The 25,380-nt window shown below is 47.1% G+C and overlaps 1 protein-coding gene and 1 long non-coding RNA gene across 13 annotated transcripts in view; one reads left to right on the top strand and one right to left on the bottom strand.

Annotated features, from left to right (window-relative positions):
- The window catches only part of ITGA9 (integrin subunit alpha 9), a 331,177-nt gene that overhangs the window by 157,699 nt on the left and 148,098 nt on the right, over window positions 1-25,380 (top strand). For all 3 annotated transcript variants that reach the window (XM_036094209.2, XM_036094208.2, XM_036094211.2), the window contains one exon: window positions 12,718-12,867. In XM_036094209.2, the coding sequence (XP_035950102.1) occupies window positions 12,718-12,867 (150 nt within the window). The remainder of the gene's footprint in view (window positions 1-12,717; window positions 12,868-25,380) is intronic.
- Window positions 911-12,722, bottom strand: LOC118536938 (uncharacterized). Of its 10 annotated transcripts, none has more exons than XR_013448362.1 (7): window positions 12,593-12,722; window positions 9,286-9,337; window positions 7,022-7,199; window positions 6,435-6,560; window positions 3,241-3,686; window positions 1,320-1,943; window positions 911-1,222 (listed from the first exon to the last, which is right to left on the bottom strand). It is a non-coding gene; the product is annotated as an uncharacterized LOC118536938 (long non-coding RNA). The 10 variants fall into 10 exon arrangements; XR_013448363.1 differs by having other exon boundaries at window positions 1,320-3,283; window positions 3,464-3,686; XR_013448365.1 differs by having other exon boundaries at window positions 1,320-3,399; window positions 3,502-3,686.

Here is a 25,380-nt window from a genome sequence, read left to right as displayed (position 1 = left end):
AAGCGCATACAGTAAGATACATAGAACTTTTTAAAATACGTAGATTTATATTGAAATTCAGCTATCAGTGTTAAAAAGAAAACCCACATTTGTAATATTATTACTTTTTATTAATACATTAAATAATGAGCTCTGACAATTTTGAAGTATTGATGAGCATGAACAATATTTCGAGGCCTCTACAACTGTGATATAATGTGAAAATATCTCAGATTTCAATTGCTGACAGAGTCATAAGTCTTTCTAATACTTCAGTGGTTTGCTGCCTACATTTATAATGAAAGGAAATGCTTAATTTCAGTGAGAGGCTAATAAAAATGAAGATGTAATTTTTTTCTCTCCATCCAAGTTCACAGACCCCTGAATTCTCTTCTGGGTTGAGAACCTCTGGTTTAAGATGTAATTTTGGTTGCAAGTAGAAAAACAAACAGTCCTACAGTTTGCATGACATGCATCATATAACTCTTCAGGGATGAGGAGCTCATTATTAATTTTGTGGATGCTCCAAGCCACAGATCTTTTATTAATTTTGTCCCTTTCTTGCCACTCTGCCCTTTGTAAAATTCAGAGCCATGTGCACTGGAGATGCTTTGTGAGCAGCTCTAAGAAAGAAAAAAGTTTGCCTTGAGGAAGCCTGGGGCTGATCTGTATCTTTAATCCACCCCCTGAGCCCCAAGACTTATTCACAGGGTGCTAGTTCTGTTCTTTTTGAGAATAACTAGAAGGAGGGCATGGTGAAACTCTGAATTGAAAGTAGGGGAGCATAATGGTCAACACGGTAGCCTGTGTGGGAACCCCAACTCAATGCACGGTCGTCCTGAATCTCCTTGTGTTTTGATCAGACATGAGGTCGGGGTCACCATCCTGCTACATCTAGCTTCTCTCATCTCTTTAAGGATATTTCAGCCAACAAATTCAACATGGGATTTATTATGTGGTATCTCACATCCGCTTCCCCAGGAACAGAATCTGGGGTGGGGACTTCTGCCTGAGATTGACGGCGGCTGGGGGAGGGGGCTCTCAGAAGTGAGGGAGACAGATGGGGGCAGGGAAATGTTGGGTTAAGGATGTGGTCTCTGGAGAAGCTGAGCCTCAGCCTGGTCCCACGAGGGAGCCGCAGACTCTGAATCGCACCATGGAGCTCCTCCATCCAGAGGCCAGCGGGATGGGCTGTTTGACCTCTGCATCAGCCAGCCAGGGGAGTGGGGCACATTTTAGTTTCCTGTGATACATAAAAAGTTACAGATTGAGCAGCTTAAAACAATACCCATTTATCATCTCGCAGTTTCTTTGGGTCAGGAGCCTGGGGCCCTGCCTACCTGGGTCCAGTGGCCCAGGGCCTCAAAGCTACAATCCACGTTGTCAAGCAGGTCTTGTCTGAGGCTTGGTTTCTTTCTCCAGGCCCACGTGGTTGGTGGTAGACTGCCTTCTGTGCAGCTAGGAGGCCACAGTGGCTTGCTTCTTCAAGGTTGGCAGGAAGAGTGTCTCTCCTGAGTCCAGTCTCTTAGAGAAAAACTAAGCCCACCTATAAAGGATTCACCTGAGTAGGCCCACCCAGGTAATCTCCCTGTTGATGAACTCAAATTCAATGGATTTGGGACCTTACTGATGTCTGCAAAATCCCTTCACCATTGCCATATAATGTAACATAATCATGGGGGCAACATGTGTCACAGTTACAGTCCTTCCCACACTCAAGGGGAGGGGGATATACAAGAGCAGGAGTCATCAAGGGTCACCTTAGAATTCTGCCTGCCACAGAGCCTCACCTGGCAGGCATCTCTGGAGGAGATGGCTCCCCTGAGCCAGAGGCCATCTCTGAAGAAGGTTGTACGTGGGAGCTGGTGGGAGCTGGAGCAGCTTGGGGTGGGGGTGCACCAGCTGGTAAAGGACATCTGGGCAGGCAGTAACGGTGTCCGCTATGTATGAGACTCTCCAGACATCTGTAGTGGGTGGGTGGAAACTGCTCACCTCAGTAGTTCAGATTTAATGGTGGACATGTGTTGCCATGTGAGGATGCAGAATCCCTTTTGATACGATACTTTAAAACAGTGATTTTTTTTTTTAGCACTGCCAGACCCAACGAAACACCCACCCCTTTTATAATATTTTACAACATCACTATAATCATTAAAAGAAACAGAGGTCAAAGCTGATGTGGGATGAGCTGCCTTGGGAATCTGATTTCTGCCCCTTGTGCAACTTTGATCTCACAGTTTGGCAGTAGAGACAGGCATGAGGGTTAGTCATGACATCATGCACCCAGCGCTGGTCACGCAGGCCAGAGCACGAACAAGGAGGAATTTGCCACCTGCAGACCAGCATCCCCTGGGAGCTCGCAGGGCCTGACTGGGTCACTTTCGAGACCATTCATAGCTCTCAGAATGCTGCCTTGTCTGCCACATTTCCCTCCTGGTAAGAGACTGGGATCCACAGTCTCTTACCAGGATCACTGAAATTAAGCATTTCCTTTCATTATAAATGTAGGCAGCAAACCACTGAAGTATTAGAAAGACTTATGACTCTGTCAGCAATTGAAATTCCGTGGGCCATGGGGACTGTCATGAATTTTGTAAGCCAGCCTTGGGAATAAGAGGTGATCTGACGGACTGATGGGGGATGGAAAGGGAGGAGGACAGGACCTTTATGGGGCTGGTGCACCCATCTCCCAGCTGCATGTCAGCTGTCATAAGCTCACAGCTACCTCTTACAGAGAAACGTCCTTGGTTAAGTGGGAGCCACGTTATGAAACAGGTTTTATGCCCCCACTCCTCCTCACTGGCAGTGACTGACTGCCATAGGGGTATAAAAGGGGAGACTCCTTGCTAAAAGGTAGGACAACTTTGTGGTGTGCTTCATTCCCCAGAGCTCCTCCACAGGATCAGGCTGAGGCTGGTCTCCAGCTGGGACAATCCCCCTCCCCTGCCCCCACCCCCCACTGTCCTCATTGCCCTTTGCTGATAGCGCCCCCTCAATAAATCCTATACAAGTAAATTCATGTCTCAAGCCCTGCATCCAGGAACCTGACCTACATAGTAACTCAGGGTTACAAAAAGTTGTGGCAGCAGACATACTTCTACATATACACACAATACATAAAATGTGGACTTGGACATAGGGAGAGACAGCCCCTGCTTGTTCAACATCTACCCTCAACCCCCTGCCATACCCAAAGGGAATCCTATGCCCCCTTCATGAAAGAGATGAAAATACCAAGGGCCAAGAAGTGAAGAGACTCACTGAGATCACAGGGCCAAGACCCCTTCTTCTGCACCCCTGGATTCTGTGAAGGAGTATGAATGCAGCAGTCAGAGCAGAGAGGGGGGCTCTGGTCAGGGAAGTCTTTGAACCGTGGTCAGGAGGAATGCATCCCACAGCTCTGTGGATCCTGGTAAGAGACTGGGATCCACAGGACCTTGAAATTCCGTGGATTTCAAGGTCCTGTAACCTTGTTGCAGCCTACCTTCGCTCACTGTCTGCAAGCCCCTCCGTGCCTCTCACCCTGGGATCTTGCCCCACAGCCCCTTCTCCGGTGGTGCCGATGGCGACAGTGATGATGGTGATACGATAATGCAGGTGCCACTGGCTTTAACTGCGTACCAGGAGCTCTCCATGGTGCTCGATGTGTGTGGTCTCCAGTCTTCACAACAGCCGCGCAGGGTCGACTGTGTCAACCCATCTTACGTCTGTGAAAACAGGTTCAGAGAGATGAAGTAACCAGTGTCACACAGCCTGTGAGAGATGGAGCTGGGGCTGCCGCGGGCCCAGGACAGTCTCATGTCGAAGTCCTTGCTTTCCACCTGTCTGCTGCCTCCATTCTTCAGCCATGCAGTAGTCTCCTAGACGTCCAGATTATCTCCACTGGCTGATACAACAGCACTCATACCCATCCCCCTATCAGCCTACTGAACTTCCAGTTCTTCCAGGCTCCCCACCTCTCCACGGACTCTTGATACTCCCACCCGCACCCCATTCAGGGTCCCAAGTGATTCCCTCCCACTGGGTTCCCACAGTTCTTGATTGGGTGCCTGCCCCTCTGCATCATGGCTTTTTGCTCACACCCTCCTGCCTACATCCTCTCTGCTTCCCTATGCCTAATATGGTGTCCGGCCCAGGCACACACAACCAAGGGTTGTGCTGAAGACAACCCAGCTGAATTTCCTCGGGAGGGTCAACCACAATGTCTGCGCACTTACCCTTCCACCTCCCTCCCACACACACGTGTCACCCCGAGTGCCGTGTCCTGCCTACTGCTGCCACGTGCTACCCCATCAGACAAGAGCATGCTCTGTCTTGTCCAGGAGACAAGGTAGAGCTGACATCCGATTCCCACAGCCACACTTACCACCCGTGATTTAGCTCACCCAAGAACTAGCGCTGTATTCTCCCTTCCCACATTGCTAACAATGTAATGACAGCTTTTCAGGCAGGAGTTGAGGAGGGGAAACATTCTCATGATAAATGTATTATTCAATGCTAACATACATCACAGTTTCAGAAACTTTACGTGGGAGGTAAGGGGAAATCCTTAACATCAAGCAAAGACAGGAGTAGAAGACAGAAAATAATCAAGTGCCAGAACGGGTCATGAGGACACTGGGTTTGGTGGGGGAGGGGTTCTGTGGCTGGAAGGCTGGCATCCTCGAGCAACCCTGAGCTGGACCTCGAAGGGTAGAATCCTGTTTTGTAGGGAGAAGGGCATTCCAGATGTGGGAACAGCATGAGCAGGGGGCACAGCTGGTCTCAGCAGTGGGACCTGAGCAGATGAACTTGGCTGAGTTGTATCCCCGTCCTCACAAGGTTGCTTATCAGCTTAAGATGCAGAGAGAGGAGATCGACATCCCAGGGTTTTCAACTGCCTGCTGAGCCAAGTGGGTTCCCGCCCTTCATCCCCATGTCTCCTTCTTCCACTGAGTGGCAGCACAAAGGCTGCTTTTAACTCTGGCCATCCTGGAGCATCTGTCCTGAGGTGAGGACTGAGGCTGATACGCCAACGGGATACAGGACTGATGGCTGAGATGATGTGGGAGAAGGGTGGTGGGGAGCAGGAAAACTTGCCTGGGTCAGCTCTGCTCATTTTGCTTTCATGGGTTATGTTGTTAGCATTTTCTTCTGTGTTAGTTTTTTATTCACCTACAAATATTTTTAAAAGTCGCTGTGGGGGTTTGGGGCTAGGAGATGGGAAGAGAGAATTAAGAAGGGCAGGGCAGTAGATTAGAAGCCAAAGTTTGGTTTTCCCTAGGGGACACATAGACTGGAAAATCTCCACACTGGGCTAATTTCGTCTGGTGTCGTTTAGCTGACAAATGATGTGTGTAATTATCTGTGATGTAATTAACATGTCTCTTTGCAAAGAACATTCTACAAGGATGTGACATGCTCTTAGAAGATTGTTTCTAAATGGTCCAAAGTTCTAATCCCCCACTGGCATATTTTGGAATGCATGCAGAGAAAAAGAAACAAAACAAAAAATCACAAAACATACAAACATACAAATCAGCTACATAAGCAACACCCCCCCACCACCACATACACACAGAAACTCTCAAGCACAAGAGCAAACCATTTTCCAGATATCCAGCTAGCCGTTGTTTTATCTTTAATGAGGAAAAAGCTTCAGTGGGTTATGTAATTTTCATATATAATAAATGCAAATATGTCAATTGAAGAGTCATTGATGGCTTTCTGAGCATGGATGCTTGCCAGAGAATAATACATAGCAGACTAATAATGATACCTATTTCCATAAGATATTATGTATGGAGTAATCTGTTGTCATAATTAAAATCTCTAATCTCATCAAGAAACTTTCAGAAACAAGATGTACTGAGTTGCTCACCATTTATTTCTGCCTCTCATGACCACATTTCCAGAGTTCTTTGAATTCAGCTGTTTTTCAGAGCTCTGTCTAGTCAGTGTTTATAACTGAACTCATCCAAAGATAAAGCTTTGTCTCTTCCCAGGGTAAATCTCGTCTCGTAAGACTCTTATAGTCCATTGTGCTTTTTGTAAAGTTTTGCTTAAAATTATTTCCAGGAATTTTTCCCTCAGGTTTAATTTAAATTTTCATTTATTTTTTCAATTTATAGGACTCTAAATGAAATCACACTTGGCCTCAGTTTTTTCTCTCATAAAATGAGAAATCAGTTCTTGCTACATGTGGAGTTCATAATAATTCATTTTGTAATAGAGCAGGTTTTTTTTTTTTTTTTTTACAGATTTTTCAGAGTTGCCATTTCAAAAATTATGATAAAAATAAGAGGCATCATTTATTGCTTACCTACAGTGTGCTAGTCATGGTGCTAGGTTTTTGTATATTTATCAAGATTACTCTATCATTATAAATATCCCTCTCACTGTGGCCTCTGACATTTCTGAATATTCCATCCTTTTTTGTCTCCGTGCTTCAATCCGGGTATTTTCTGGTGACTTACTTTCCGGATCACCAGTCTTCTGCTGTGTCCGGTGTGCCTTCAGTAGACCTCCTCTGGTCTACTGCTGGGTCTTCTGCTGGGTTTCTGCACCTCTCAGCCCCAGGGTGCTGGGGAATCAGCAAGTGCCTGGGAGGAAAGATGGTGTCAGATATCAGCCTCCGGATGCCTCTTTTCTCTCTCAGATCTTGGCCTTCAAGTCCAAGCGGCCATAGTAGCCCTTAGCTTTAAGTTTTATCTTCACAGACTCATAAGACTGCCAGAAACTCGTTCAGACACTGGGCCTCTGAATCACCACTTCACATTCAGTTTCTTTGCTGCCAGTTCCACGCCGCTTCCAAATCCACACACGGCTTAAGGGGCTAGTGCCGCCACGTGTTGGGGTCCCCTCATTGTCCTTTCCTTCCCGTTGGGACCCTAGACTCTGAAGTCCTGCCTCTCTTTGTAGTTCTTGAATACCTTTACACAGGTGTGTGCCTGTGCGCGCCCATCTGTGTGGGGGTGTGTGGTCCAGCCCTGCTAGTTGTCATCAGTGTTGAGGGTGGCTCTACGGTGTTACTGCATGATTACTAGAAATGTAAAATCCTCACCTTGCTTTTAAAAGAATCTTCAAGCTTCTGAGAGTTTTAAACTGCCTGAACCATTTAACGCCATTGTAATCTTTATGATCAGAGAAAGAAAGGAAAAAGCATTCCACTTTCGATTCCACTTTCAGGGTTTCTCATTCCTCAGTGTGCCTGAAGGGCCGTCATGGGCAGAAGTAGAGCCCTGTGTAGAGAGAAAGAGGCAGAAAGGATCCAGGGAAGGGACAAAAAAAAAAAAAAAAAATCACGTTTGGAAAAAGAAAAAAATACCAAGGCCTCTTTAAAAAACACTTAGAGGGTTTTTCCGAAGCCAATTATCTGGCTTAATGCTGGTGGTTTATTTGCTGACCTTCTGTGTTATTTGCACATTTAAAGTGAGGCCAGCCCTTCCTGTTTTCATTTAGTTGACCCCTGCAGCTGCTAGTTAGCTAAGAAAGATGACAACCCTTCATTTCTTGGGGAAAAGCAGCTGAGAGGTAGGTTTCTAATTCTCGAGGCAGTTTGGGGGTGCACAGAGCTCAGGGCCCACTTAATTCAGGTCTTGGAGTGAGGGTTGGAATCACATCGCCCTGGGGGAGGGTGGTGGGGTTTCCCCCACATAGTAATGCATGCCCTCTTCCGGGCAGGTAGGTGGGTTCTTGTGATTTTATACTAATTATACTCACCAATGAAAATTCTGTGATTCCATAAATAAAGGAGACAAAGACTTTGAGGCCTCAGACAACTGCCTAGACACCCCAGGCTAACGGAGCAGAGCAACCCTGGTGGTGGGTGGCACCTGCCTGTCGTGGGCCTCCTCTGCAGGGTTTTCCATCTGAGTTACTTCTGTTTCATTTTCAGAGCAAGATGATCAGTTAGAGGGAAAAGCCTGAAGGACTCTCCATAAGGAATGGGAGTCCGTAGGAAGGCATGTTGCTCTGAGGCCCTCACTGCCTCTTGCCAGCAGACTCTGCAAGGCCCCACAGCCCTCCCTAGGGGCGCCAAGAGAATGCCTTTGCATGCGAGGTGAGCTGAGGAAGGAGGAGGTTATAGTCCAAAGGAGGGCAAAGCCCATCCCTGGGAAGATGGTTGGATGGGCTTGTGGTATAGGCAGAGGACCTATGGCGTGTCTGTACGAGCCAGTACCAGGGAAGGCTGACCCTGGACACTGGAGCAGGGGGACAGTTTTGCAGAAGACAAAAGGAAGCACTGAGGTTTAGGCCCAATCAGTATATTTGGGAAGATTCCTTGCAGAGTTAGAGTCTGGAGCCAGAAAGGAGATTTCTGTGTTGTAACAAAGCTCAGTATGTCTACACCCAAGCTCGTTGCAGAGCTGTCCTTCTCCTGGTACCATGATGTTGAGTGGCATGTGTCCATACACTCACGCAAGCTGAACACAAGGGCATCCTCCGTAACTCTTTTTTTTTTTTTTTTTAAGATTTTATTTATTTGAGAGAGAGAAAGAGGGGAGGGTCAGAGGGAGAAGCAGACTCCCTGCTGAGCAGGGAGCCCGATGCGGGACTCGATCCCAGGACTCCAGGATCATGATCTGAGCTGAAGGCAGTCACTTAACCAACTTCGCCACCCAGGCGCCCCTGTAACTCTTGATGGAAGAGAGATCATCCCCATATCCAGTCCCCAAGTCCTACCACCTCTTCCTCCTAAGTCACCCTTCCGTCCCTCCCTTTTGCTCTATCACCACTGCTGTGTCCTGGCAAAGGCCTTCACAATCTTTCCTCTGAAGCCCTATGGCAGCCTCCTCCTATCCTGCTTGTCCCCAGGCCTGCCCCCCAATCAGTCTGCTTCCATTCTACAGCTAGAGGGATCTTTCTAGAACACAGCTTCCTCCAGCCTCCTCCCTGGCCTCTCTGCCTCCCATCTCACCCCTATCAGTGCAAGAAACCAGAGGGACTCTTCTCGAACACAGCCTCTAGCATCACCTTACCCTCCTCGCAATTCTTCCCAGCTCCCAGGATGAAGTCAGCACAACCTGTGAGTCCCCCTGAGATCCATTCTCTGCTTCGGCCTCTTCTCTCCCTAGTCCTCCCCACAAGCCCAACTTCCCCACCTTTGGGAATCACATGCAATCTACTGGACACCCCCTGTCCTCTCTACCCTGCTGGACCAGCCATGCTTCCTGCCTGCTCTCTGGCCGATGTCCTTCTGTCTTACAGCTGAGGCTGGGGCACCTCCTCTGGGAAGCCTTCCGACCCTTTGTCCAAATCAGATGTCCTTCATTTGTGTCTCCAAAGCCTCTTCTGTGCGTGTTGCACTAGATGGTCATTGCTTACCTGTTTCCTCAAGGGTCTTTCATCTCCGTCTCCCTTAGGCCCAGCACATTGCCTGGCATAAAGTAAGCACCCAATAAATTTCAAGTTGAGCGTATGGTAAGTTCCCTGTTAAACCTCAACCACCACAAATTCTGCCACCGCCCAGGGGGTGTTCTCCATGTGGCCTCCTTCAGCTTTCAGAATCAGGAGACTTCCTGTAGATTTTTAGTGCGAAAAGGTAGATTCTTGCCTCTTGGTCTGTCAAATAAGTGTTCAACGTTAGAAGCTTCAGTTCATAGTGGTGATTTTTTTTTTTTTTTAAGCAGTAACATTTCAGTGATTACAGTCTGTGCCAGAAGGCTAAGCCTCCTCTATCCTAAGGAGTTCCTCCACTAATTGCAGTGTTGATCTGAGGGAAGCTTTCAAAAATGAAAAGGAAACCACTAAATGTTGCTGCTACTTTTCCTTCGCAGCTCAGATAAAACAAACACAGCGTGGGAGGGGGGATGTCCTCTTGGGGGTGTTGGCGCCTTTCAGCATGCTGCACCCTCCTCTGCCTCCGCCCATGGCTCGGTGTGGTTTTGTTCCCTTCTGCCCAGAGCTACCAGGACATGTAATAAGAACTGTTTTTCCAGACTTCTTCATTAAAACAGGTTCTTGGAATCAGTGCCAGAGCACAGCATCTGCATGCCTAGATGTCAGACTTCATGACTCATCCCCAGTAAGCTACACCAGTACGGTTTCCCTCCACGGTGAGCCTGGCTGGGAGAACTGCAGGTTTAGGAACAGTGCTGGCACACTTGTGTGAGAAACAGCCCCCCCCCCATCGCACCCCTGTCCCGTATCCTCTTCAGTTAACAGGTGATTTTTGAGGGTGACGTCAGAACCTAAAGCAGTTGGGAACACCATTAAATAGTATTTTATGGACTTCAGGGAAAGCAGTTTTGCTTCTGGTTCTACCACTTGTTACTAGCTTTGGGGTGGAGCGTGATTATTTGAGCTCCTGAGCCTCTGTTGCGTCACCTACAAGATGGGAGCAATAATCTTACCAGCTCCAGTGGTATGCAGATTAAGTAATGTAACATCTTGGTCCCAGTCTCTGGAATACATGCATTTGGTAGCCAAGAAACGATGAGCTACTTCTGTTTACCCCACCCCCAGATTCAAACTTTCCCCCAAGAATAAAAACATAATGACTGACTTATTTCACTGTGAAGGATTTAAATGAAAAGCCTTAAGGTAGTCAACCTTAAAAACAAACAAACAAACACGGAAGCACTTATTTGTAAAACCATGAAGATCGCACTGGTTTTTTATTCCCCACACCCCCAACAGTCTTTAAACTCTGCTTAGCGGAGTCAGCAAGGCAGAGGAAATCTGTTTCCCAGGAGTGTGTTTTGCTCCTGGAAAGGACATAGGTACTAAATATCTGTCCCTAAAATCTGAAAGTCAAGAGAATTTTCTGGAAGCAGTTTATCCAAAAGGTTTCCCCATCCCTCCCCCGGGAGAGGTCCTATATTTTAGTTATGCTGAATGATTGAATCTATTCCCCCCGAATGCTTTCCTGAACACAAAGATATATCATCTCCTGGCCACTCAGGCCCCCACCCCCAGAGTCATCTGTCCCCCACGCTCCCCAGGTGTGGCCACATCTGGCTCCCCGCCGCACAGCACCCTGGTTCCCATGCCGCCACCTCTCCTGGGCTGCTGTGGGACAATCCTACTCTGCCTTCCGCTGCGTGTGTCTGTTCCACAGTCGACCTTACCCTCTTTCAGAGGCAATTGCAATAGAAACAGAAAGAAACAAAACAAAATAAAAACCCTCTTTAACGTTGTTTAACCTGGTCTCTGCCCCCCTCCATCCACCCTCCCCAACTTGATTGATCTCAGACCCTTTTATTTATTCCCTTCCTGAGGAACTGAGGTTCCTAGACCCCATTTTGGAGAATGCTGCTAATTTGTGGGCAGGCTGCCACCCATTCGCTTGTTAAGGTGGATTTGAGTGCAAACGTTGGTCGGTAAGGGCATCCACAGTAACACGTCGTCGTGTGCTAGAGTTCTGTTACTGACTGGACCATCTCCAGCATACAAGCTAAGCGAAGAAAACAAACCACAGCATGCCACCAACTGCGATTCGCCCACATCCGCTTTCACTGGACCAATATCCAAAACCTGACAGGCGTGCCTGCCTCTGGAGAGGGGTGCTGGGTGCCAGGGTGGGCTGGGAGCAGGTTCCTCACTGTGCACTGCTTGGGAACTTTAGAACTTTCTACTATTTTGAACACAGCTCTAATCGGCTCGAAATTCCACCAAACTTCACACAGAGAGTGGTCTGAAGTCATCAGCTCTGCTCCTGGCTCTGTGATTGACTTCTGCCCGCCTGCCCAGCTTCTCTCAGTCCCTGACGGGCGTGCCGTGCTTCTCTGCTGGCTCCCTGCCCGTGACAGGTGCAGAGCAGCGGGGACTTGGCTTATTCGTGCCATGTCTCAGATTTGCCCCGCTCCACTTGGAAGCCCAGCTCACATAGGACGTGCTGGCCCTAACACGGGACTGCCTACCCTGTACCCCTGCCTCTAAGAGGAGACCATTACACTGGGGGACCCAGAGTCCCCAAGAGATGGTGACACCTCATACCAAAAGGCCAAGAGCTCCAGGGTTGAACACATGCGACTCAAATCCTTATCAGCCTTGTGCCCTGGGGAAAGTATCCTTGTAACTTCCTTTCCCTTTTCTGTATGATGAAGGATGAGAAGTCCTAGTTCACAGGGCTCAGGCATGTTGCTCATCTGTCTAGAACACCTGGTACAGTGCCCGGCATCTTGTAGGTGTCCGTTGTCTGTTTGATTTCTTCCCTTCCTTCCTCTCCTTCCTGTTTTGACTAGCAACCTGTCATTCATTCCTTTGGGTCTTAAAGCCCTGGGGTTTCAGAAGAAAGAACATAAGGCCAGAAATAAGACTTTCAATCCTGGCTCCGCCGATACCTAACCCTGGGAAGACAATAGGCTCCTCGGTGTCCTTGGATCTCCTGCCCCAGCACAAGAACCATATTTGTCTCCATACAAAAGACTTTTGGTCATCCAGACACCACGGATGCAAAGGGTTAGCCTACAGCGTGAGTGCAGATGCTCTCCCGCCCGTCAGCTGGCTTATTAAGACTATTTGGAAGACGAGTAAGGTAATGTGTTCCATATGCTAAGGAGAGGATGATTTAGCACTACGCAAGGTAGAGTGGGGACGCCCCCACTCATTAACAAGGTGACCTTGGACAAGACGTTCACTACTCTCCGCCTGTGACCTCATCTAAAATATGAGAGCAATAAAATCTTACCTCACAAGGGCAGGCTGTGAGGATCCTATGAGGCAATCCGTGTGGAAGGTCTTGGTAAACTGTGAAATGCTCTGCACATGTTGGCCAGATTAGCAGTTCATGCGCCTGCTTGTTTATTGTTTCAGCGGCGAGTGCAGGACGTCATCAGTCCCATCGTGTTTGAAGCCGCCTACAGCCTGGGCGAGCACGTGACTGGAGAGGAGGAGAGAGAACTGCCCCCTCTAACACCAGTGCTCCGGTGGAAAAAGGGACAGAAGATTGCCCAGAAGAATCAGGTCAGATCCTTGAAGCTCATGGCCGGGACCCAGGGTGGCAGGTGCCTGCAGCGGAAGTTGTGGCCCTGGCTGCCTGGGCACACCCTCTCTCTGCACCTCCCTTTCCTGATCTGCAAAATGATAAAATATATGGTTTGGGGGGTTGCATCTAAGAACTATGTGATTTAAACACAGGCTATTCCCAAGCAGCTATAAACTTATAACCCCTTGGAGGTCATGAACTGGTTACTTGGCGCCTCAACTTGACTCCTGTTCCTAGACCATTTCCAGAACTTAGGTCACATAGTAGGTGCTCACTAAATGTTTTCTTGGTGAGGGCATGAGAATGTCATCTTGTAGAAGTGGTGGTTGAGTTAGAAATTCCCAATCCGGGCGCCTGGGTGGCTCAGTTGGTTAAGCGACTGCCTTCGGCTCAGGTCATGATCCTGGAGTCCCTGGATCGAGTCCCGCATCGGGCTCCCTGCTCAGCAGGGAGTCTGCTTCTCCCTCTGACCCTCCCCCCTCTCATGCTCTCTCTCTATCTCATTCTCTATCTCAAATAAATAAATAAAAAATCTTTAAAGAAAAAAAAAAGAAATTCCCAATCCAAGCATCCCTAGAGCCCAAAACGGGGCAAGTGCTGGTGGGCCACCCATCCTGCCTGATGCTCATCAGATTCTCGGATGTGCTGCTGTGTAGACGAGCTGTAGAGCCATGTCAGGTGCAGGCCCTCTAAGTAGGAGTGAGCCCGTGAGCTGACTCGGCCGCAGTGCTGCCCGTCTGCCCTGAGCCGTCCATGACACATGCAGCACTACTATTCCAGAAATAGGCAAAGACTCTGTGGTCCCAAGTCGGTTTTCAGTCTTTCCTCAACACCCAAGATCACCACAGATCCAGAACCCTGGTGGGGGGATGGTCAGGCAAAACTGCTTTTTGGCTAAACTAGACTTCTGTGCAGGATGGGAGCAAAGCTGGGGAACCACTTGCCGGCCCCACCCTCCTGCTGACTGTGCTGAGCTTAGGGGAAAACTAGCACGTCAAGTGAGCCATGCCTTGCAGATTACACTTGTGAACAAAGCCACAGAGGAGTGTTTGAGGTTTGACATGTGCATCCAGACATTCGATTAAGTGGTGAGATTTTTGCCAAGGCATCCCAATTCTCTACCAAAGTATCTCCCACATGGTCTTGGGTCAGGTTCCCTAGAAGCAGAGCCTAAGGTAGGGATTTGGGAGCACATGGGAGAAACCTAAGGAAGTGAGGAAAGTGGAAGGGACTGAGCAAGGATGTGGCCTCAGCTAGGCTAGCCCTAGCTGAGCTGGGGAACTCAGGAGCATAAATTACACCAAAGAGTTGTCTTCTTGAGGCAAGAGGGCTGGCCTTTTGTGTCGCATGTTAGTTCACCATTGCCTGGCTATCCCATGTAGAAAAGGAGTGTAGGTCTCCTTGAAGGAGAGCCCCTTCAGCTTTGGATAGTCCTCTGGGGAAGGATGCAGATGTGATCCATTAGCTGCCTACACTCGCATGAGCTGGGGGATAGGTGGCAGTTGTACAGGGATGTGGGCAGGGCTCCCAGTGCCTGCTACACACATACACACAACCAACTGGCAATACTGACTTTTAGATCCTTCTTTTGATTTTGAACATGAACTTCTTTCATAAAAATACAGGTACCCTGGAAGGGGGCCGGTATGTCCTGCTGGTTATTGACACTTGGAGTAGGCTGGAGTCTCAGTGAATGAGCGTGATCAAAGCCAAAGATGCAGGGACAGATTAATATTAAAATGCCCTTCTTGGTCACTTCTCTTTCAAGATGGCCACATATGTTTATTTCACCCATTTAAATCACCCATTACAGTGATTATAGATGAGTTAATAGGGACAAGGAGGAGAACCCAGTGGGAGAAGGGGCATCAGTCAGCAAGAGAGTCATAATTTTCTGGAGTGAGTGAAGATGTAAGAGTGTTGGTGGGTGAACCTTATATACATAGAGGAGCTGGGTGTCCATCTACCCAGGGATCCAGAAAGGCTGCATGGCCAAACCAGCAGTTACAGAAGGGTGCGAGAGTGACAGGTGGGACTGAAATAGGGAAGGAAGGGGGTGTATTAAGTGAAACTTGGTAAGTGGAAGAGTTGACGTTTCACCCCTGTCCTTGTCCCTATATACTTTAGGCATGGGGAATAGCAAGCAACCAGGCATTTTTCTTCTGTAAAGAATTTAGTAAACTGGTTGAGATAGTGTGAGTTGTCTGGTTCCCCAGAGGAAAGCCTTACCTCTCCTGGCATTTAGAGGCTCCAGTGTAAGTGCTAGCTTCCCCTCCTATCATTCACCCAGACACATCCACAGATTATCTAATCAGTCCTTTTGCCTTATTCTTAAATACAAATGGACAGCCAGTGGTGGCAACTGCGCTATTGAAATGTGGTATATTGAAAAAGAAACAAAATAAACAACAGAATAACTGACTTAGAAGAAAATAGATTATTTAGGGAATAGAAGAGATTATGTAGATTTGAAAACCACCTTAAAATAAATACAAGGAGATTTAAGAATATATTCTGTCCATTGGGAAATGGTTAGAATTCTATTTCTTTTTGAAGGGAAGAAAAAGAAAAATGTTCTTAAAAATAACTCTGTCATTTCAGAGACAAAAATTTAATAGGATAAGAAGATGATGGTAAGAAATCCCCCAGTAAGCAGAGCTAAAAGACACATAGAAAAGATAGCTGAAAGATCAAATTATAAGGTCCTATATTCAAGTAATAGGAATACCAGAAAAAGTAAACAGAGGAAATTTAAAAAGTTATAAGAGAGACAATAGAATAAAATTTCCCAGAGGTAAAGGACATTATTTTTTAATTTAATGGTCTCACCAACTCACAAGCAGAATAAACCAAAAATATCCCAGACACATCATTTTGCAGTGTCTCTGCTCCTAAAATTTAAGGAAAATTCTAAATGCTTCCAGGACAGGGAGTACAGGATGGTGATAGTGGGGGATATATGTCAGCTTACAACAGAATTACAGTCATACTAACTAGACCATCAGACTCCTGATTAGCAATATTAGAAGTCAGAATATGGTGAAATAAAGGCTTCAAATTTCTGAGAGCAAGTGATTTGAAACTAGAATTTTATACTTAGCATAACAGTCAAGTATGAGGTCAAAATACAGTCATTTTCCAGACAAGTAAGGACCATATAGTTTACCTCCCTAGGAACACTTCCAAGCAAATAATTCGAGATGCATCCAACAAAACAAAAGGGTAACAGCAAATTCAAAAAAATAATGGACCAATTTAGAACGTAGGATCAATGAACTTCAGGAAGAATAAAGCCAGCAATAGGCAGAATAACAGAAAATAACAAAACTTTAGGATACAGTGTAGAAGAAAAATATTTCTTCTCTAAATAAGAAAAAATAAAGGCAATCAGAAACTCTCAGAAAAATAGAAATATGGTCAATATGTCATGGTTCAAACATAGAACAAAATGTCATGGGATTTTGAGCAAGTAGAGGAGTATATGGAAGAGAAGGACTTTGATACTAGAAATATTCTTCCTTAAGTGAAAGTTGAGTATTCTAGGAGTTGAACTTTGTACCTGTAGAAGACGATATGTAATCATGACACTTGTCTTGGTTCTACTGTGATCAATAATCATGTAGCCAAAGTAACATTAGCATTATTTATTGATTTTCAGTATACTATAAAATGTAAATGTCCTTAAATTTGACTGTATAGAGGTAAAAATAGAATGACCAAAGTTCTCTTAATTTCTTAAATTGGTGGCTCAAAAGATACTGCAAAACTTGATGAAACAAGAAATACTACTTAAAATCACAGAAGTCATCAGTGGAGTACTACTTCTTAAATTGTGGTTGCTGAACCAACCATGTCAACCTCTTTTGGGATCTTGTGATAAATGGAAATTCTTGGGCCCCACCCAGACCCACTAAATCAGAAACTTATGGGCCAGGCCCCAGCAATCTGTCTTTTAACAAGCTGACCAGGTGATTCTTTTCTTTTTTTTTAAGATTATTTATTTATTTATTTGAGAGAGAGAGAGAGCAAGAGAGAGCACAAGTGGGGAGGAGAGGGAGAAGCAGGCTCCCTGCTAAGCAGGGAGCCCCATGTGGGGCTCGATCCCAGGACACTGGGATCATGACCTGAGCCAAAGGCAGTCACTTAATCGACTGAGCCACCCAGGCACCTCTGACCAGGTGACAGCAGCAGATGTTTCAGAACCACTGCAGGAGAGGAGCTAAGACTAATGATTTGCCTGTCAAAATTAGGAAGGTGGAGGAGAGAGAAATTCTTGTCCATTGTGGCAGGAATTCAGTAAGATAATGTCTAAATCTGATTAATCATCAAAAGAAATATATGTGGACATGGGTAATAGTGGTTGCCCCTGGAGAGAAGGACTGAGTGTAAGGCGGACTGTGGCGGGGGGTCATTATTTTTTTAAACATGTGATTCTTTGATTGAAATTCAAATGAAAGAAAAATATTGTTCTTAGATTGGAAAGATTTTCCAGGAGTCTGGGAAATATTCTGGGAGAGTGATCCTTGCTTTTTCTCCTTTTCCTGATTAGGTGGTGGGGGGTGGCTAATTTAATGATCATCCACCATGTGTCTTCCAGATGTTGATGCAGTTTCAGGGGGAGAAAGATTCTGAGAGTGAGGCCCACTCCAGAAAGCAGAGCTGAATTTCAGCCCATGTGTGTATTTATGACAGTTTCACAAAGAGCATCTAACCTCTTTCCTAGGAGAGAATAACCTCTTTGGAGCAATTCAAGTCATGTTGCCAGATAACATTAGGATTTAAATACTGTAGTGTCTTCAACTAAAAGGCACCGAGCCCATGTTGGTATGCGGGATTTTGCAGCGGGGTGAACTGCCTCTTGGTGATCCTTTGGAGTCGCGGACTGCCCTCCTGGATGGTGGAGTTCAGGCGGAATAGCTGCACAGACAGTGTGTATACCATGGAGGCAGTGACTAGAGCCTGTGCAGTACAGACTCCCAAGGGATCTGCGACTTTCTGCCGTGAGTGGACAGGCAGGAGGCCAAGGCTCCCCTCTGCTGGGTAAAGAACAGTGTTCTGTGTCCAAATCCTACTCACACAGGTGCTAACCTGTGTGAGTGAATAATAATGCAGTTGCCACCAGTGCTGAGAACCTCCTGGAATCCTGGGCACTCTGCAGACCTCTGTAGGACATTCAGCCTGATAAGCACACACTTCACCTTAGACATTTAAGGCAAATTGGGATGTCTGGGTGGCTCAGTCGGTTAAGTGTCTGCCTCCGGCTCAGGTCATGACCCCAGTGTACTGGGATCAAGCCCCGCATCAGGCTCTCTGCTCAGCGGGGAGCCTGCTTCTCCCTCTGCCCCTGCTCGTGCTTTCTCTCTCTCTCTCTCAAATAAACAAATAAAATCTTTAAAAAAAAAATTTAAGGGAAGTAGAGACCTACCTCTCCTCAGGGGATATTCAATACAAAAACAAGCAACAACAACAACAAAAAAGCAACTCATTTTATCCTTTAACCAGAAGAGTATTTAAAAGGATATAATAAATCCAAAAGCAGTTCAGTCAATTGAGTGTCTATTCCATGTAAGACCTTGATAAAAAGAGAAAACATTACTGCCGTCAGTGGGCTCACAGTGCAGGAATAATGTGTACAGAGAAGAAAGTGAGATTCAGATTAGTGTGTGTGTTTCACTCCAGAGACCACTTCCAGCTGAGGAGAAGGTGTTTTGTGGAGAAAGGGAAAATGGGCTGGAGCCAAGGAAGAAGTAGGATTTGGACACTCAAGGCTGGAGGAGTTTGACAGGCTAAAAGAGGAGGAAGGACTGATGGATACTAATGGTCTTCCATGTGGCTGAATGTCTAGTGTCAGGGAAAGGGGAGGGACCATGAAGACTGGGACTGCAATCATGCGGTCTAAGGCCCTTGTTCACTGGCCATGGAGCCAGACTTGATGCTGTTGGGGACAGGAGACCATTAGATAGTTTTGAGTGCGGGGAGATCAGAGACGTGCCTCAGGGAGACTGGTCTGCCTGGGCCTGAGAGGCACTTGGGAGCTCTCACAGCAGCCCCAGGAAGGCCTTGCTCATGAGTTCTTGGAGGTTCAGTGTGGAAGACCCAGAGAGCTGACTCATTATTAGTTCCTAGTGGTCTCAGCTGCTGAAACAGTATGGAACAGAATGAAAGAATCCTGCAAGGCCCCACTTGGCCTGTGTGCTGGGGAAAGAAGCAAGGCTGGCATTGGACTTATCACCTGAGGGGCCCTTACCTTTCCCCTTCAGGGGAGCATACCAATGGCTATGACAGAAACCCTGTCTTCAAACCATCTACACAGAATAGAGCTTTGAAAGCTCTAATTGCTCTCCGGCTTCCTCAGGAGTCCCCCAAAGACCTGACTGGGGCTGGACTTCCAGGTCGCCCACTGTGCAGACAGATGGCCCCCCAGAGATGTCCACCCCCTAACTCCTGGAACCTGTGAATACAATAAACTACATGGCAAAGGAGACTTTGCAGGAGTAATTGAGGTTATGGGCTCTAAAATATCGGGAGTCATCTGGATTATCCAGGTGGGCCCAATCTTTCTCCAGCTAGAAGCAGAGAAATGAGGTCAGGGAGATGAAAGAGAAGGAGTCAGAGATTTGAAGCATGAGAAGGACTTGATTGGCCTTTGCCAGTTTTAATGATGGAGGTGCAATTTGACAAGGAACATAGGGAACCTTCAGGGGCCAAGAGAGGCTCCCAGCCAGCGTCAGCAAGGAAACCGGGACCTCAGTCCTACAACCACGGGGAACTGAACTCTGCCAACAATCTAAGTAAGCCTAGGAGCAGATTCTCCCCCAGAGCCTCCAGAGAAGGGCCCAACCCTTGACACATTGATTTTGGTTTTGTGAAACCCAGAGCAGAGAAACCAGCCAAGCCCTAGAGAGCTGTGAGATGATACATTTGTCTTGTTTTAAGCTGCTAAGTTTGTGCTCCTACATTACGGCGGCAGTAGAAAATCAATGTGCTCCACGCCCCAGAGAACCCCAGGGCTTCTTTCTTTCCTCGGCTTCTCTGGGGAAGGAGCATAGTCAGGGTCTCCCAGAGTAAGATCAGGGTCTCAGGCCAGGGCAGAATGTACTCACTCAGTGGCATGGGACAAGTCACTTAGCTCCTGAGAGCCCCGCTCATCACCTGTCACTTGGGGTGCCATCATCTCCTCTGCCTACCTGGGGGTGATTGTGGGACTCTGTGAAATAATACATGAGGAGCATTGAAATGGTGAGGCAGCATTAGATTCTGCTCTTCCCTTCCTGGGAAGGACAAGTCACTTAGGCTCCAGAAGCCTCTGTCTCCTCCCCAGTGAGTGGAGGGGACAAGGCAGCTTCACAGCATCATCGTGAGGAAAGAATGAGGCAAACAATGGGAGCATCTGAGCGGTGCTGGAGGAAACAGTGCTCCACTGAAGCTGATTCCTTTCTGCTGGGGGTGTGTCCAATCTCAGCTGGTCCATGAGTAGGTTCCCTGGGTAGGAGGCAGTGACACTATCTAAGGGCCCTGGCTGGTTCTTCATATGGACCTCTCGTGATCTTCAGCACTGGTCCTTGCCTATCAGGCTCAGAGATGCCCCTGTCCTAGAGGGGATGGTATGGGGATGATCTACACTACCAGAACCTGAGAGCCGGCTCCCCCAGCACAAGCTGGAATGCTGTGTGAATCCCCGCCTCTACGCTTCATCTCTGCTGCCACCACTGTAGTCCAGGTCACCATTGTTTCTCACCCAGACCAGGTCATTTCTCTTTATAATGCCTGCCACCCGCCTTCCCCCTAGTTTCCCTCTGCCCTTAGAAGAACATCCAGACTCTTGTTAAGGTCCACAGACCCTGCACAATGGGGCCCTGGCCTCTCCAGCATCACCCAGTGCTAGCTACACGCTGTGGACCAACCACCCTCAAACTCGCCAAACCCTCTCCTGCCTCGGGCCCTTTGCACATGATGGTACCTCTTGTAGAAAGCTCTTGCTGTGTCTTTCTCACAGCCAGTTCTTCATTCTTCAGGTTCCAGCTGACAGTTGCTTCTCCTCAGAGAACTGTACTCCAACTATCTATATTCCCTGACTTAACTATTTGATGCCCTCATGAAATGTGTCACAGTTTGTTATTATTTTGTCTAATTGCTTTTCTGTCTCCCTCACCTGAATGGAGGCTCAAGAGGGCAGGGATCTATTTTGTCTCATTTTCTGTTGGTCCCTGGTAGCTGACACAGTGCCTAGCCCTTAGTGGAGGCTCAGGAAATCTATCTCTGTTGACAGCCCTTCTGAAAGAACACAAGGCTAGGGCTTCCTGCAAAGGTTGGACATCATATCAGAATTTCCTTGCTGACAGATTCAGCAAAGCTGTATAATTTTTTTAAATGTGCTTTATGAACTCTCTGGGAATTCCTCCCAGGCAGGAGAGCATGGTGTGGGATTCAGGGTGATTCACCAACAACTGTAGTACATTTGTGCACGTGTGAATGTCCTTTTTGAAAGATAAGATGGAGGTGAAAGAAAAGACATTGCCTGTGTTGAGAATACTCACTTTGTCCTCTTTCAAGTGAAAAGTGAGCTGTTTTACTCTAATGTGAATTTTGAATTATGTTGAAGCCATACATTTTGGGCCTCCATTGTGCTGGAAATCGTCACCATCTGTCTCCCCCCCCCCCCCACCCACCCAGACCCCTCAGTGCCTGCGTGTGTGGAAATATAGCCCAAGCCTACGAGAACTCAATGTTTGTTCAGCCTGGACATGAGGTAATAGTTTCACAGGTGAGGTGCCCAGCTGCCTTAAAATGCCAGCTCGAAGGTTTATTTTCATTATCATATAAATTATGATAACCAGACCTCTGTGGTCAGTGAGGAGGCTGAACTACATGTCTTCCTCACACGTAGTTGAAGCTAGTTGGCTTTCACTAGTGACATGCTCTCTCTCTTCCATCCTCCGGACCCCTCAGCTTTGTACCGTTCCACAGACTCTTTGTATATGATAAATAAATAAATAAATTTTCAAAAGAGAAAAGGAAAAAAAATAATAAAAATAAATAAATGAGGCATAGAAGACAAAAGATTCCAGGGTGAAAATCAAGGGAGAGCATTTCGGGACCTGGGAGGCAGAAGGTCTCCAGGAGCAAGTTTATGGCTGATATTAAAAGGCAGAGGTTGTAGGGGGATGTGAAGTGTGGCCTGTAAAAGGCCAGCCAGGCCCAAGCAGTCCTGGAATCCAGGTGAGCCCAGAGGCCAGGTGCAGTCCCAGGTGGGCCAGCTCAGCTCTCTGCTCAGTTTCTCACGGGGGTTGAGCTGGATCATGGGGAAGAAATGCTGTCTTTAGGCAGAGGGGACTGTGCTATGAACTGCAGGGCCATGGAGTAAACCGAAGGATACCCCTAAACAGAACTTATCACTTCCAGTTTTTCCATAAAGACATGAGGCAAAATCGGTGCTGTGTTTGGTTTAGAGGAAGACCAGCGGGACTGTTGTTCTTCCCATGATTTCAAAATCTAAAAGGATAATTTGTACAGACCCTGATATAGAAGGAATTCCTCCACTTTAATTTTGAGTATTTGTCTTCCATTTATTCCTTTGGACATGATATTTTTTAGAAAGCAACTCTGTGTGTATGACCTGATTTTAAATTCCAGGCAATGAGATATTTCCTTTCTTCATTTGGGCACAGGGCTGAACCCAGAAATCCTGGGACCACCCTGAGCTCACATTAAAGACAGTGTTGGATTCTGAAAAAAAGAGCCTGTTGAAACAGAATTGGAAAGAGAAACCTTTTGCACTCGGGTGATAGCATTTGCACAAACAATTTTTTGACTCTGTACTAGGTGCTGGGGGTTACAGACATGATTTACATGTGGCCGGGGCCTCTGGGAGCTTCTATGGGACTGGGAGGAACAGCAGTTCAGAAATGTACCTCCTGTTGTCCAGGCAGAGACCCTCTGCTAAGTCACATTGCCCGTCAGAAAATGCCTCGCTCATGTTAGCTTAAAAATAGCCTTCTTGTTTGGTGCCCTTGGGGTGGGATTTGAAAAACATATATTCCCACCCAGTCCAGTTGTCCTATTTTCTCAGGCCTCAGCATGGATGTGGTTGCCACAGCAACCCTGTAAACAGTAGCTAATCTGTGTCAATGATTTTTTTTAAAGCAAATATCACCAAGTCCAAGAAATTGACCCTCCTATGAACATGACAGCTAGAATAGGTGAAGAATCCTACTTCCTGTTAGATCAGAATGAAGATTTTTTCCAATGCAGATTTGAGTAGGAGAAATAGGCACCCCAAGGCTTGAGTACCTAGACAACTTCCTCTCTGAAGTCAGTCTTGACCAGGACAGCCATTGAGCTGCCAGCCTCAAGCCACACATTCCCAAGGCTGCTTTGGCCTTGGTGGCCACAGCATTGGGAAGAAAGCACAGCCAGCTCCAGCCTCTGTACTCTGGTTCAGAGAGAACTGTAGCTTGAGCTGGATTCATTGTATTCTTTTTTTTTTTTTCCTGGCCTGAAGAGAATGAGGAAACCAATAGCCAAATGTTCTAGAACAGGAGTCCACAAACAAAGCCTGCAGGCCAAATCTGGTCTGCTGCTTATTCTTATAAATAAAGTTTATTGAGATGCAGCCATGCATGTTTCTTTACATATTGCATATGGCTGCTTTCACACCACTAGTTGCAACAGAGACCATATGGCCCAAAGCCAAATGTATTTATTAGATGCCCTTTACAGAAATAGTCTGCCGACCCTGTTCTAAAAGAAACAGAGTAAGGATTTGGGGAGAAGGAAGACTATTCTCCATGAAAACCTGGGTGAAGACCAGGGTGAGGCAGGAGCCAACATGGAAATGCAGTCCATGAGGCTGAGGAGGCTGCTGGGTGTCCCCAAGTCTCTGAAGCCTGAGGCAGGAAACAGTTGTCTCCTAAGAGAAACGGTTTACCTCTTGTAACCAGAGAGGAATTAAAAGATGGTGGCTTCTCAGATCTGTTTCTATTTTCCAGAAAGCTTCTTCTGGGTAAAGAAACCACCTCCAACCAGTAGGTGGAGGCTGGAGGGAGGTGGGAGAGACCGCTTCCAAGCTGGTGGGGCATTTGTCCGATGCGGACAGCCAAGCTTGCGTTTGCCCAGAACACTAGGGAGATGGGGGGCAAAAGTGGGTGGAGGAATTTCTTAGAGGCCCTGATTGGCACTCAGGGTTGTTCCTAAGAGGAAAATTGGGAGTCTGGCTCATTGGCTTCATGGGGAACCTGTACTCTTTGTACTTAGTAAAGGAGAACTAGTCTTGACTTGCTCCTGGAAACTCTATGTTGTCAGCTGGCATTCTGAGGCCTCAAGTCTGCCTAACTTCTGCCCCAGAAAGATGCTTTTCAGTTCCTCAGGGAACAGTACAGTCATTTGCCCAGAGAGATAAATCCAGGTCCAAAGCTTGGGAACTCTGAGTTTCAACCTCAGCCTCCCTGGTGCCTGAGGCAAGTCTCTCAACTCCCTCTGTCCTGCTATTTTACCTATAAGACAACGGCTTTCCCAGTCTGGGAGGGTCTTTGCCTGAAGCCTGGGCTTATTTTCATTTTATAACTGTGGAAATTGAGTCCTGGGCTAATTTCTAAGCTGGTGCTTTATCTTCTCGAATAGGTCGTGCTTAATTTTAGCGGGTGAGTGTATGCACTCACATAACATGTGAGCATACATATATGTGTGTGTGTGTATCCCGTGTGTATACATCAACATACATAAATGGTGGACTCAGTGCTTGCCTTTGTTGGGTGGAAATTTAGCAGCACTGGAAGACCTAAGCCGGTTTCAGGGATAGGTTTAAATAGTAGAGTACAAGGGGAAGGCAGACCAAGGACAATGAGCTTTCACAAAGCCACAGGCTCCTCATCAGGAGGCTCTACACTTGCATGTCGCTGAGGGATGGGTGCTACAGCTTTGGCGTTGATGAGCAGTGTATTAGCATTGGCCCAGATTGGGGCATCCACCATGGGGCTCCCCATTTCACTGGTCACCCCATCTGTCAGAGCACCACGTGGTCCTCCAGTGTTGGCCAGGCAACTTCAACATGCCAGGCTCTGGCGACAGGCACAAAGGTGAACAGGACCAATACGGTCCCCACCTTCATGGAGCATAATTTTAGCAGGGGAGATAAACAGGAAACATGTAATGATAAACTCAATTAGTTATGACCGAAATGAGCAGTAGCAGGAGAAAGTGCCCAGAACTATAAGAACTTACAATGGAAGCCTGAGCTCATGAGGGATTCAGAGATGTGGTTTTGATTTGCTCGTGGAAGGATGAGAGGACACACACTGGGTGAACCAGGTGTAGGAACTGGGGACCGGCTTTGGTGGAGGCCCTGCTTTTCCTGCAGGAAAATGGAAGGCTAGTCTGGGGTAGCCAGCACAAGAGAGCCAGAGGACAGAGGTGAGGAGGGCAGGGATCAGGTCTTGTCAGATTGTGTGCCACAGGATGATTTAGGTCACGTCCTTTTCATCACTTCTCACCTG

The sequence above is a fragment of the Halichoerus grypus genome, chromosome 1 (genome assembly GCF_964656455.1).
Source record: "Halichoerus grypus chromosome 1, mHalGry1.hap1.1, whole genome shotgun sequence".
NCBI classification, from domain to species: Eukaryota; Metazoa; Chordata; class Mammalia; order Carnivora; family Phocidae; genus Halichoerus; species Halichoerus grypus.
Note: the sequence above shows the minus strand (reverse complement) of the source record. Positions and strands in the feature narration are given on the sequence as shown.